This window comes from Moschus berezovskii, chromosome 1, assembly GCF_049115385.1.
Source record: "Moschus berezovskii isolate FMDL1 chromosome 1, NW_MosBer_1.0, whole genome shotgun sequence".
Lineage (NCBI taxonomy): Eukaryota > Metazoa > Chordata > Mammalia > Artiodactyla > Moschidae > Moschus > Moschus berezovskii.
In genome coordinates this window covers 140088300-140103137 of record NC_142460.1, presented here as the reverse complement: position 1 = coordinate 140103137, position 14838 = coordinate 140088300, and the positions used below count along the sequence as shown (strand labels likewise).

Genomic DNA, 14838 nt, shown 5'->3' with positions numbered 1-14838 from the left:
GATAGCACTTTATTTTCTTATCAGCTGAACAACATTTAATGAACACTTGATTTACATAAGATATTAAGTATGGTTCTCTAAAACTTGAGTCAGTCTAAAGCTCTAAAACTGAGGTCAGTTAGTCATGTCTGACTCTTTGCAACCCAATGGATTGTAGCCCAAGGCTCCTTTGTCCATGGGATTTCCATGGAAGAATACTGGAGTATTCCAGGCAAGAAAACTGGAGTGGGTAGCCATTTCCTACTCCAGAAGATCTTCTCAACCCAGGAATTGAACCCAAGTCTCCTGCATCTTCTGCATTGACCTGCAGATTCTTTACCGCTGCATCACCTGGGAAGCCCAAAACGTGAGAAACAGTGTCGCTTATTCTTTCAATGAACATTGAACAACTGTGGGGTTCCAAGATAACAGAGATGAAAGACAGAGCTCCTACCCTGAATGGAAAGTAGATGGACAGTTACTGTGTCATGCATCCCACATGACCCAGTAGTAAAAGAACCTGCCTGCCAATGCAGGAGATGCAAAAGATGCGGGTTCGATCCCTGGGTTGGAAAGATCCCCTGGAAAAGGAAATGGAAACCCACGATGGTGCTCTTGCCTGAAGAATTCCAAGGACAGAGGAGCCTGGTGGGCTACAGTCCAGTCCATGGGGTTGCAAAGAGTTGGACACGACTAAATGGCTAACATACACCGTGTCATGAGATTTGTGTGTCTTGGTACAGAATGTTAGAGGATCCTGAGAAAGAGCCATCATACTCAGATGAGGGATAGGTAGTCAGAGCAGGATCCTTAGGAAAACTGACACATCATTTTGGATGAATAAGAGTTAGCCAGGAGGTGGGCAAAGTGTGGTACAGGCAAAGGGAAGTGTTTATGCAAAGGCCCGAGAGACTGTAGCGTACAGGCAAAGGGAAGTGTTTATGCAAAGGCCCGAGAGACTGTAGCTTACAGGCAAAATGCAACTGTCAGTAAAGCAGAGCGCCTTGAATACTGATACCCACACAACTGCGGAGAGAGAAGACTCTAGAGTCAGGCGCAGGTTGTCTTTGCACCACTGTCCTTTCTGGATTCCATTTGGATACATGGTCTTGGCACCCAGAAAAGAGCTCTAATGTCAAGACAGATATTAGGAAACAGTCAAAATACAGGTGGTAACTGAGCTGTGGTTTTGGATGAAGCCACCTGTGGAAGAGCATGTGTAGTTGGGAATAGGAGCATTCACGTTATTCAAGTTGACTTGAGCAGTTATCTTCAGGCTTACTTTGGAGAAAAGTATTTTCTGATTGGTATGACAGGGAATACCAAGGGATAGCACCAATTCATGTTAAAAATAAAAAGCTTGTAGTTTCAGAAAGAGAATAACATTTCCTTTCTTCAACTCAGTGGAGATAAGCTTGAATTGAAGGACTTTATTTGTACCTGTTGGCACACGTTAATTCTGTAATAATATTACTTAACTACTTAGACACTGCCTAATTAAGAACATGAAAGATGATTGTATTGAACCGAGTCCATACATGTTTGGATTGAAGTTAATTTGAGCCCAATTAGAGGTTGAATGTGATTTGAGTCTTAAGTTTTGTTTTATCTTAAAAACAATAAATAGATTCCAAAGGTTTTTAGTACAGTAATATGAAATTTGCAGTGTGTTTTTTTTTTTTTTTTGCTGGGGGGAAAAAAAGAACCTAAATGGAGAAAATGGCATTTACAGTAAAAATTACTGGGCTGTCTGGTGTCCCAGCCTCAACAGAGTGTCGTGACAGACTGTGGATCTGGACTTACAGGCCTGGAATGTAGCCACTGCCCTCAGTGATCTAGTATCAGCCTGGACTCATTAGTTAACCCGACTGCTGTGTGCTAGAGTTCTTTAAGGCCCCCTCGAGCCAGAATGTTCTCTGAATCTGTGTCCTAAGCAAGCCTGGCTTCCATATCAGCAAAAGATCTGAGCATGTGGTCATAGCTCCTTATTTCACCACAGGGTCTCCAGGTCTCCACGAAGCAGAAGGTGTCCCCGTGGGATTTGTTTGAGGGTCAGAAGAACCCGGCTCCTCTGTCCTGGGCCTGGTTCGGGACTGTCCGAGTGGACCGGAAGGTGATCAAGTATGAGGAGCAGCATCACCTCCTCCTGTATCACACGCACCCCACGCCCAAGCCCCGGAGTTACTACCTCGAGCCACTGCCTCTGCCTCCCGAAGAGGAAGAGGAAGAGCCCACATCTCCCATCTCTCAGGAACCTGAGAGGAAATCAGCTGAGCTGTCAGATCAGGGAAAAACCGCAACCGACGAAGAGAAGAAGACAAAGGGAAGGAAGCGCAAGACGAAGTCCAGCTCAAGGGCCGACGTGAGTATGGGAAGCAGAGCGAGACCGCGGGTGAGAGGTTTACCAGCTCCTGAGTGACATCCCTAGGAAACATTCTGAGGTGCAGTGTAAGCCCATTAGTAAGTGATCTTAAGGGCTCAGATGTAATTAACAGCATACAAACTTTTCACGGATAGCAGGATCATAGTTTCTGATTTTGCCTCTTCTGCTTTTCATAACTGTTTAATTCTATACTTTGCCTGTGAATAATATTTATTTACTATTTCACTGTCTCACAGTTTCTCAAATTTAGAACTTGAATATTTTTACCTAATAAAATCTCATCCTTGTATGTATTTTTATTATGAGGCGTTTTCTAAAATATTTTTTGTATTTTGAGCAGTTGATATCTGTAGTAAATTAACATAATAACTGTTTTCCTTAGATAGGACCCCATCTAGCTTATCTAATAAGATGATTCTGAGGTTTCATCATTTACTATTTCATCTTCAGTTCAGTTCAGACGCTCAGTCGTGTCCGACTCTTTGTGACCCCATGAACCACAGCACGCCAGGCCTCCCTGTCCATCACCAACTCCCGGAGTTCACTCAAACTCATGTCCATCGAGTCGGTGATGCCATCCAGCCATCTCATTCTCTGTCATCCCTGTCTCCTCCCACCCCCAATTCTTCCTAGCATCAGACCCTTTTCCAGTGAGTCAACTCGACACATGAGGTGGCCAAAGTATTGGAGTTTCAGCTTTAGCATCAGTCCTTCCAATGAACACCCAGGATTGATCTCCTTTCGAATGGACTGGTTGGATCTCCTTGCAGTCCAAGGGACTCTCAAGAGTCTTCTCCAGCACCACAGTTCATACTCTCCTATATATTTCTACTTCTTACCATATTTTTAGATTTTATAAGAGAGAAAGTGAACATAATTTAAAGCAGTTTTACTTCTTGTTTCCCTGATAGCCTTCCCTATCTAGAATAACCTTTTCTTGAAAACTTCAGAAATCTATGAGATGGTAATTCAGAAATAATTTTATAGCATCAGTGTGTAAAATGTCTTATCATTTAAATTCACCTCAAAAATACTCTAGAGGGAATTTGTGATGTTTTTCTATAAAATTTAAGAGTTCTTATTGTGCAGTAGAAGAAATATTCACAGTTTGTTGACCTGTCATCATGACTACTTATTGTCCACCTAAGTCAAAACCAAGACGTTTTTTCTTAGCTGATAGCGTGGTGATTAGTATTATTATAGAAATGACGACCCACCCTTTTGGATCCCCACTTGAATGTCATTGCCCTCTTCTCATGGAGCCTTTCTACGAATGTGTCTCTATTTTGAAAAAGATGCTCAATAAGACCCAGAATGCACTTCTGCCAATCTAGGTCGCTTAACCTGTTTATCCACATGGATGGATTTCTGTCCTTTTCAGATGCTTTAAAAGACACCAAGCTCATCTCATGCCCCAAGTGAGTTCTGGTCATGTCCTTTTCTCCCACACTTCTCCTGAAGTTGCCTCTTCGCAGTCATATATATTGCAGGGAACCGAGCTTTTATTTTTCCTTCATCTTCATGGCTAGAGGAGGAGCAGTGGGGAAAATATTCAGGTGTGATCCTTAGAGTCTCTGCACTTATTCTGAAGAAGAGAAAGCCCTGGGCAGGAGGTGTGGTGAAGGGCAGAGGGGACAAAATGGGGGGTGGCGTGGGGAGAGTCTGCTTCTGTACAGTGCTTTCTTGAAAGCTGGAACTAAGACACTGTCTAGGCTGGAGACTAGTTTCAAAGTCCTGTGCGCGTTTCTGGCTAATTCTCATCCAGGTCCAAGGTATCAGGGAAGCTTTCTAAGATGAAATCATCGGGAGACTCAGCAACTGAAGATGCGTTTTCTACTCTAGGCGGTGATCAGCATTGGTGTTCTAAGTGTCCTTTTAGTATTAAAAAACAGATTTCAGAGAAGATCCTTTTCCATCTTCCCCCACTGTTGTTGTTCAGTTCAGTTGTATCTGACTCTTTGCGACCCCATGGACATGCCAGGCTTCCCTGTCCTTCACTATCTCCTGGAGTTTATTCAAACTCATGTCCACCGAGTCGGTGATGCCATCCAACCATTTCGTCCTCTGTCGTCCCCTTCTCCTCTTACCCTCAATCTTTCCCAGCATCAGGGTCTTTTTCAGTGAGTTGGCTCTTCGCATCGGTGGCCAAAGTATTGAACCTTCAGCATCAGTCCTTCCAATGAATATTCAGGGTAGATTTCCTTCAGGATTGACTGGTTTCATCTCCCCCACTGTAGCCAAGTCCATTTTAAGTCAGGCAAGAGTTTTAAAGGAATGTTTTGCAGAGAATATATTGAGCCTCTTGCCCTCTGTCTTCCACTTTATCAGAATAACCTTGTTTGCTGGGATAGGAGCTCTCTCAAATAAGGATTTTGTGTTAAACATCTATGTGGTGTATGGAGTAAGTAACTATCGTCTTTAACTTTGTGTTGAAGGAGTATCCGCAGAGCAGCATGTACCGAGTGCCTCCCAACTACTCACCCATCTCCTCCCAGGTGATGCACCACCCACAGTCCACGCTGTGGGGCTACAACCTCATGGGTCAGCCCCAGCAGCCCGGCTTCTTCCTTCAGAACCAGTCTGTCACTCCAGGTAAGTGAGGACAGAGCGAAGTCAGGCAACTCCAAGATGGGAAGTAATAGCTTTGGGTTCTCTTCGCTCTTATAGAACTTATGGGAGTGAGTGCATGCTCAGGGGACATTTCTGTAATTCTCTCCACTCAGTTTCTTCCTTCTTCTAAAATAAGGTTTCAGTGACTAGTTTATGTGCCACTTTTAAAATTTTTATCCATTTTTTGAAGGAAATTAACCACTGATCAATCTCTCAAGTGTAAGATATAAACCTGATAATACTTTTATGCTGTGAAAATTTCATTCACTTTTATCAGATATAATTCTTATCAACATGTTAAAAGATTAGACAGTATTTCAGTGTCTTTTATTGTTTCCTCATGTTATGAATTTTTAATTGTTTATACCATGTAGGGTCTCAGAAATTTGGTGCAGCAAATAGATTTAGATATAAGTAATAAAACCTTCCTAGATCACAGTAAATGTTAGTATTGCTTTGATTTAAACCCAAATAATCTTTATATCTAGAATACAGATTTTCTAAATAAAAAATCTCTTAGTTAGAAATGAATTTTTTCTCTAAATGAAAGTTTGCCTGTTTCTGCAAAATAATTTGTTTTGAAATTTCAGTCTGCATTTTGTTAGGATGTGCCACTCTTAACATATAATATTTTTCTTCATTCTGTGTTATATTGTGATTTTTAAAATTGTATTTTGAATATTACATTTTGAGGCCTCAGGAAGAAACCCTCTCCTGGAGCTTGCTCAAACTCATGTCCGTTAAGTCAGTGATGCCATCCAACCATCTCATCATCTCTCATTCCCTTCTCCTCCTCCCCTCAATCTTTCCCAACATGAGGGTCTTTTCCAATGAGTCAGCTCTTCACATCAGGTGGCCAAAGCATTGGAATTTCATCTTTAGCATCAGTCCTTCCAATGAATATTCAGGACTGATTTCCTTTAGGATTGACTGGTTTAATCTCCTTGCAGTCCAAGGGACTCTCAAGAGTCTTCTCCAGCACCACAGTTCAAAAGCATCAATTCTTCTGCCATCAGCTTTCTTTATGGTCCAACTGTCACATCCATACATGACCATGGGAAAAACCATAGCCTTGACTAGATGGACCTTTGTTGGCAAAGTAATGTCTCTGCTTTTTAATATGCTATCTAGGTTGGTCATAACTTCTATTCCAAGGGGCAAGCATCTTTTAATTTCATGGCTTCATTTACTATCTGCAGTAATTTTGGAGCCCTGAAAAATAAAGTCTCTCACTCTTTCCATTGTTTCCCTATCTATTTGCCATGAAGTGATGGGACCAGATGCCATGATCTTTGTTTTTTGAATGTTGAGTTTTTCACTCTCTTTCATTTTCATCAAGAGGCTCTTTAGTTCTTCGCTTTCTCCCATAAGGGTGGTGTCATTTGTGTATCTGAGGTTGTTGATGTTTCTTCCTGCAATCTTAATTCCAGCTTGTGCTTCATCCAGACTGGCTGGGGCCTTAAAAGTAGGTTGTTGGGTGAGTGAATGCTGACTACAAAGGGCGAACTTTTGTTGTTGTTCAGTCTCTTAAGTTGTGTCCAGCTCTTTGTGACACCATGAACCGCAGCATACCAGACTTACCTGTTATTCTCTATCTCCCAGAGTTTGCTCAGATTCATGTCCATTGTGTCAGTGATACTATCCAACCATCTCATCCTTTGCTGCCCCCTTCTCCTCCTGCCCTCAGCGTTTCCCAGCATCAAAGTCTCTTCCAGTGCGTCAGCTCTTCACATCAAAGTATTAGAGCTTCAGCTTCAGCAGCAGTCCTTCCAATGAATATTCAGGGTTGATTTTCTTTAGGATTGACTGGTGTGATCTCCTTGCTAACCAAAGGACTCTCAAGAGCAAACTCTCAAGGCAGTAGTAAGTGTGGAAAGAATACATGCTCATCCTCTCTTTTGACTTTCTCTCCTTACTTCCAAGGTCCTTATGAATTTAAGCACTTTTAAACTTTTTAGATACTGAAGTCAAACACAAGGACCATCTCTAAAATGAAGGTTAATTATTTTATATAGGCACATACCCTTTCCCCTTACCCCAGAACACTGTAGAAGGTGTTCATAAGTAGGGAGACTTTAGGTAGTAGGTAAGTCTTAATGTTTTATGATGTGTAAGAAAAAAAATTGAGGAAAACAATTAATTATGGGGATTTTACATTTGTGAATTAGTAGAGTTTTATAAAGTTATGTATCCCATGGAGTTGAAGAGTTTATACAGTCTGCTTCCATTCATACATTTTTTAAAATTTATTTTTGGTTGCACTGGGTCTTTGTTGCTGCATGAGGGCTTTCTCTCGTTTTGGTGAGTGGAGGTACCCTCTTGTTGTGGAGCATGGGTTCCAGGGCATGCAGACTTCAGCAATTGTGTCACACGGACTCAGTGGTTATGTTGCATGGGCTTAATCATCCTCGGCATGTGGAATCTTCCCCGACCAGAGATTGAACTCATGGCTGTGCATTGGCAGGTGGATTCCTTACCACTGGACCACCTGGGAAGTCCATTCGCACATTCTTAAAAATGCAAAACAGTGCTCTTCACAACACACACACACACACACAAATCTTTAGCAATCTCTTTCTTTTTCCTGTATACACAGCAGGATGGTAAAGTTTATAAGGAAACATATGTGAATAATAAACACCATTTGGTGAGAATTGAGAAAGTTATAAAGAAAATAGAGCAGGGTTCAGCATATTTGTTCTTATTTCTTTAGGTGATTCAGAGGTATAAGATTATATGAAAGTTAGGAAAATTAAAAGAGAGTAGACCATAGTCTAATCTTGAAAAAGTATGTCCTGCATAAAATGAGTCATTTAACTTTATATGTATTGTGTACATTCAGTTCTTGCTTCAACAAAAGTTACCTTGCCACGTAACTCAAACTGACCTCTAACTTTTTTCCAAATGTTCTTCAGATGCTGTTGAATGACTCCATAAGCCGTGTTGCTCATTTTGGTACTGAGTCTTTAAAAGAATGTGGGCTTTTCCAGTGATCAGTGTTAAAGTGTTTGTTTCTGTCATGCCACATGCTTTTAAAAAAGGTGTAACATTTGTAAGGTATTTATAGAGAAGTTTTCTTACATACAGTAAAGAATACAAACTGTATGATGAGTTGAGGATTGGCAGCTATTTGAAACCAGCAAATCTCGTCATTTTTTTCCATCTTAAAGGCATTTGACAGATTATGTACGCAAATGTGTTAAGGTTTTCATTTGCTTTTTTTAGCCTCACTATAATTGACATTTCTTATTTATTTTAGTTATGCACTTCAAAAAAGATGTGTTTTTTCTTTGGAATCATGGTATTTGAAGTTTCCAAGCATTTCAAGTTTTTGAAGTATTGTCATGCCTCTATACCACAAAACAGGCATTTTTATTTTGTTGTGTTAAAAAAACTTAAATACCATGAACATCAAAAGGGTCTCTCTGCCTGGCTTAGCACACTTGACAAAATACACCACAAAAGGCAACAAATCTTGTGAAAGTAACATGTTCCCGGGCTTCCCAGTTGGTGCTAGCGGTAAAGGACCTGCCTGCCAGTGCAGTAGACGGAAGAGACGTGGGTTCAGTCCCTGGGTTGGGAAGATCCCCTGGAGGAGGGTATGGCAGCTCACTTCAGTATTCTTGCCTGGAGGATGCTATGGGCAGAGGAGCCTTATGAGCTATAGTGCACAGGATCACAGAATCAGCCATGACTGAAGCAACTTAGCACAGCGTAACACAACATGTTCTTGGGGGCCTCACATAATTTAAAACCTGCATGATTCTGAAATTGTGCCAAGGATTCTGCATCTCAGGTGCTTCACTTTACCAAGCAAAGTGGGCCCTCTGAGAAGTCATTCAACTAGTATCATTCACTGGACATCGCCCACCCCATTGTCTGGAATTTATGCAATTCGTAACTGATCTTTCAAATTTGTAGAGGGTGAGGCAGTGCTTTCCTTCCCAGTGTGCTCCTAAAAGGAGGCTCCGAAGCTGAGATTTCTGTTTTTTGATAAAATCAGGAAGAGTTGCATCCGCATGCGCAGAAAGCCCTTCTGGTTGCTTTCCTAGGTGGCTCCCGGTTGGACCCTGCTGGCTCCTTCGTCCCCTCCAATACCAAGCAAGCTCTGTCCAACATGCTGCAGCGGCGCTCGGGGGCCATGATGCAGCCGCCCTCTCTGCATGCCATCACATCGCAGCAGCAGTTGATACAGATGAAGCTTCTGCAGCAGCAGCAGCAACAGCGGCTTCTCAGGCAAGCCCAGACGCGGCCTTTCCAACAGGTTTGTCCAGATCAGCGGTGTCTTCCGCGTTTCATTAGTTCCTCTAGCAAGGAATGTGGGCGTGTGACTGATTCTTCCTGCACGGGCATCCCTGATTACCTGTGTGAGTGCACGTATATCTCTCTTGTACAGGTTTGTACATACTTCTCCCCTCCTTGTATTTTACCATTATCATTGATCAAAAAAGAACTTGAAAAGTCTTAAGTTGGTTAAAAGTATGCCTGAAAACAAAAAGAAGAGCTAATGATTTTCTGACCACTTACTAGTGGCAAGACTTTTACCCTTGAGATGACCTTATCTGAGCCCTCACTCTCTGTTATGATTATCATTATACCCTGTGCTCCTTTGAGCTATGCTTAAATGATTCATTCATTATTTGCTGTATTACTTTGAGGTTGTATCTCTGAAGCATTGATGTTCCTTAGGCTTTCTTCTACAATGCCCTGCATTGCCCTGACTCTGGCTTTATACTTCTGGCTATATACCTCACCAAAATCTATAGAAGGCAAAGAGTAGACTATATGGATATCTTTAATTATTGATTTGTATTATTTCTACTTTTATAGGGCATAAAAATGTTTTTTTCCTATTTTTTTTTTAACGTTCTGGATAATAGTGATTGTTTAACAAAGCACTGGTGGAAGTCACACAAAACTTCATACAGACTCAAACTACAAATCTGCACAAATACATTAAAGCAAAAGGAAGGAAGTGAGAATATGACTTTTTCTTCTGGTTTCTGTATTCTTTTTGTGTTTTCCGAGTTTTCTTAGGAATATTGCCGTTTGATGATGCTAATGATAGCTGCTAACACCAAGAGAGAACTTAAACGTTTGCTGAAACACTTGTAAACATTGCACTCTCATATGCTGATTATCTTAGATCTCACATCTGTCCTTGGAGTAAGGTACTTTATGATCCACAAAGGCAGTAGCCACTCTCCAAGTGCATCCTGCTCTAAGAACAACCACAGGTTTTCAAATTAGCAAGGAATTCCAATGCTTTTAGAAATAGTCTTTGTATTTGGAGTAACTTTCTAAATGTACCTCCATTGTACAATTTTCAGCACACTCAGTCCACTTATTTGGGGGATGGGAGTGGTAGGGTTAGGTGTGCAGTCTTAACAGATCCATTAAAAAAAAAATTTTTTTTTTTAACCCTTGTTTTAAGAAGGACAGGCGAGAGCAATCTAGTTTGACCCACACAAGAATGTAAATAGCAGTCACAGTATTCTCATCTCCCTTGACCTCCCAGGGCGATCTGATTGTTCAGACGCCCTGGGTATTAGGAAGGATGGGCCCAAGTTGCTTCTTACACAGAAATGATGAGAATTTGATGAAAATATTTAAAAAGCCTTGGTTTTTCTCTAAGCAACAAGTTTGGAGTCATTTAAAACCTCAGTGGGATTTTAGCTCTTTCTGAGGATGAACAAAAATAGTTACACCACTGTTTCCAATCCTCAAGGAGAAAAAATTTACTGGAAGCTGAATAATCACTCTACTAGAATGAATTCAACTCCCTTTTAAAGTAACAGAAGCCTAAGTAAAATTTACCTTCCATTAAGTATGTTTTTTTCTTATCTACCTTTCTATCACAAGGTGTTATTTGACTTATTAATAGCCAACTTTCAGACGGTTACTGATGAGTTCCGATTTGAATTTCTCTAAGTGGTTCTTAACACTTGGGAGCAGCTCGTCAGCTTGGTTATAGGTGAAATGTCGGTCCTCAAAAATTGACTTCCTGATATCAGCCATGAGAAGCAGTTTCCCCTGAAGCAAAAGAATTTTTTTTAAAAGGGAATTCAATAGAAAAATCTTCATGTATTCAAAAATGTCTTTGCATATTTGGAGGTAGATTTATGACCTAAAATGTACCTATAGGACCCCATTATTCACACCACTCAAAAATACCTGTTACACTATTCTTTTATGGGCTTCTCAGGTGGCGCTGGAGGTAAAAAAAACCCAGCTGCCAGTGCAGGAGACTGAAGAGACAGGGGTTCGATCCCTGGGTCTGGAAGATCCCCTGGAGAAGGAAATGGCAACCCGCTCTAGTATTCTTGCCTGGAGAATCACAGGGACAGAGGAGCCTGGAGGGCACAGTCTATAGGGTTGCACAGAGTAGACACAACTGAAGCGACTTAGCATGGCATCCTTTTATACCATCTAAGGTTGTACAGCTGATACTAACAGGAATTAACTGATAATTTAACTCATTCTTTTGTAGTAATTTTATCACATCTTAGATTTTTCTTTTCTCTTTTGTTTTTCCCCTTGAGAAGTCAGGAGTAATTTCTCCAAGTAGTAAAAGCTCAACTGCACAACAGTGATTGTATTGGCATGCCTTGTTAAGTTGTGCTTTGCTTTGTTGTTGTTCACAGATATTGCACTTACTGCAAATTGGAGGTTTGTAGTAAGTACAAATTGACAACCCTGCATTGAACAAGTCTCAGGACTGTTTTTCCAACAGCATTTGCTCACTTTGTGTCTCTCTGTTACATTTTAGTAGTTCTTGCAATATTTCAACCTCTATTATTATTATATTTGTTATGGTGATCTGTGCTCAGTGATCTATGTTATTTCTATGACTCTCTGAAGGCTCAGATGGTTACAGTCTTTTAGCATTAAAGTATTTCTTAATTAAAACGTAGTTTTTAAAAGACACAGTACTATTGCTCACTTACTAGATTATGGTGTGGTTTATTTTTTAAATTTTTATTGATTTAATTTTGACTGCTCTGGGTTTTCGTTGCTGCACCTGGGCTTTCTCTTGCTGTAGCAAGCAGGGGCTACTCTCTAGTTGTGGGCCTTGAACTTCTCTTGTTGCAGAGCCTGGGCCTGAGAGTGTGCTGGCTTTAGTAGTTGTGGCTCATGGGATTAGCTACCCTGTGGCATGTGGTATCTTCCTGAACCAGGGATCGAACTCATGTACCCTGCATTGGCAAGAGGATTCTTAACCACGGGACCACCAGGGAAGTCCTACAGTATAGTTTAAATATAACCTTTAGATGCACAGGAAAATAAAAAAATTCAGATAACTCACTTTGTCCAGGGGATCTTCCCAATCCGGGGATTGAACCCACATCTCTTGGGTCTCCTGCATTGGCAGGCCGGTTTTTTACCACCAGCGCCACATACGAGGCCCTACTTTATTGCCGCATTTGCTTTATTGCCGTGGTCTAAAACCAAACCCACAGTATCTCCAAGGTATGCCTGTATGATAGTCACCTACCTCTACTCCTCTCCTATATTCTTCTTTAACAGAAGCAGGCGTTTTTTTTTTTCCTACCTCATCATTCTTAAAGTGTTCGTTAATCAAGAGAAATAGTATTCTTTAAAGGAAGAGGAATGCATCCATGATGCAGACACAGGGTGGAGTGGTCCTCCGTAGAGCAGATGAGATTGTATGTAGCATTTCTAGATTGCCTGCACCAAGGAGGTTCTGAGGGAAATGTTAGTGCCTTTCCTTTCTCCCAGTAGATCATGGATTAATATACATAGACTCTAGCTGAATATGGTATTGTGGCAGAAAACAAGTTGCCGTGTAATCTTTAAAAACGCAAGGTAGAATTATATGGAATATAAGTGATATTGATACATTGTTTTCATATTTTATTCTTGATGAGATTTGCTGTTTAAGTGCTGACTTATATGCTTCATAGTAAGAAAAGTTGATTATGATTTTGGCAGCAACATTTTCTCAAGTTAAATGCATGCACAAAATGTGATTCTCTCTAGCTGTTTAAAACTTGTGTTTTTTCTTTCTCAGCTTTGGCTTCTTTTAGAGAAGATGAAATAGGTATCATTTTCCTCCTTATCTTACCAATTTCCTAATTACAGATATCCAATTTTTTAAATGTAACGAGCTTGATGGAGAATTTCAAATTATCTTAGCTTTCAAAATTGATCTTGGTATTGTGACAGATCCTTTTAAAAACTAACCTGTTCCTCCAAACCCTGGGTGTGACTGCTCCTTCGGCTGGTTGTACAGTGACACCCTACCCCCCACCTGCTAGCTGACCTTCTCTTCTTAGCTCAAACATTGGGTCTTTATAATACTTTGTATCATTTCATTTACTGAGCAGAGGGTAGAAATCTATGAGGTGTTTATTGAAGGAATTCATGTTTTGAGCAGCTATTTCTGGAACGCTGAAACAAATCTGTATCTGTTTATGTTGACTGTGCCCAGGCTTTGTTGCTGCATGCGGGCTTTCTCCAGTTGCAGCGAGCAGAGGCTGCTCTGTAGTTGCAGGGCACTGGCTGCTCACTGCAGGGGCCTCTCTTGTTGCAGAGCACAGGCTTTAGGGGGAGCGGACTTAGTAGCTGTGGTGTGCTGGCTTAGTTGTTCCATGACATGTGGGATCTTTCTGGACCAAGGATCGAACCCATGTCTCATATGTTGGCAGGTAGATTCTTAACCACTGGACCACCAAGGAAGTCCAACCTTAATCCTTAGCAATGTGATTTTTATCCACAAATTCATCTTGTAGCTCTTCTTTGAGTGCTTCCAGAAACTCTTCCCAACAGTGACCTCTGCTACACTTGTTTTGAAAATATAGGTGGGGAAGAGAAGGCCCAAGCTCTTGAATTCCAGATATGTCTCAGACCTGGCAGAGTCATCCTAGCCGCTTTCCATCTAATGGAGAGAGTTGATGTGTAATGGAAGCTCTAGCCTTAGTTGGTGCATGAGGAAAACTAGAGTCCCATTATAAAGTAACTGATTCTGCTTCCGAGGCTGAATATATCAGCTTCAGTTGGTCATGCAGTTTTCTGTTGTGAACCATCTTACATTTCCCCAGCAATATATTAATAGGGTTGCACATTAACGCTAGTGCTAGAAAAATGGTGCTAAATATACATGGATATTGTTAGGTATTGTTAATCAGATTATTTGACGTAATGACTGATTATAAGCAAGTGTATTTTCTTATGACTTTAGTGCATATTGACATGCATAAAGATGTTTTGGCGAGGAAACTTGTTTTTATTTTTCCCAGTTACAGTCTTCATCCAGAAAGGTAAAAATGCTCTCCCTCCATTCCTTGCTCAGTGTCCCTTATTGAAATGGGACCCAGTGTCATGGCTTTGTCATCTTTCTGCTCCAGAGGCTTATCTATAAAATGGAGCTAATGCGATATTCATAGGCTTCTTGTGAAATTAATGATTTAACGTGTGTAACAGCCCTTAGAACAGTGGCTACCTCATAGTGTGTTCTCAAAAAACGTTAACTGCCATACTTCATGTTACTGTTTTATTCGTATTATTTTATGGTTGTATTATTTCAGAGGAAATCCTTGCCCCATAAAAATGATCTTTATTTTCTTAAATATGTTAAGGACTAAAAATAAATGTACATCCAATGCTTTACTTGCATAATTACATTCATTGTCCTATTATGACTGGTACTTCGTGGACACCAGTAGAAGAGACAAAGAAAAAGAAACATTGTTTGGTTTCCCTAATAGTCATTTTGGCTTCTTTAGCATCTAAAGTCTGTGATACAAACTTCCCAATGATGATTCCAGTTTCACTGTTGTATTTTATTTCCCACATATCCCATGAGAACTATTGTGAAATATAGAATTTTTATAATAATGCCAAAT

General features: G+C 40.7%; 1 protein-coding gene across 1 annotated transcript in view; it reads left to right on the top strand.

The window, feature by feature from the left end:
• The window catches only part of MED12L (mediator complex subunit 12L), a 378565-nt gene that overhangs the window by 337519 nt on the left and 26208 nt on the right, over window positions 1-14838 (top strand). Inside the window, exons 38-40 of the mRNA XM_088839846.1 lie at window positions 1979-2341; window positions 4798-4954; window positions 9025-9236. Coding sequence (XP_088695972.1) covers window positions 1979-2341; window positions 4798-4954; window positions 9025-9236 — 732 coding nt within the window. The remainder of the gene's footprint in view (window positions 1-1978; window positions 2342-4797; window positions 4955-9024; window positions 9237-14838) is intronic.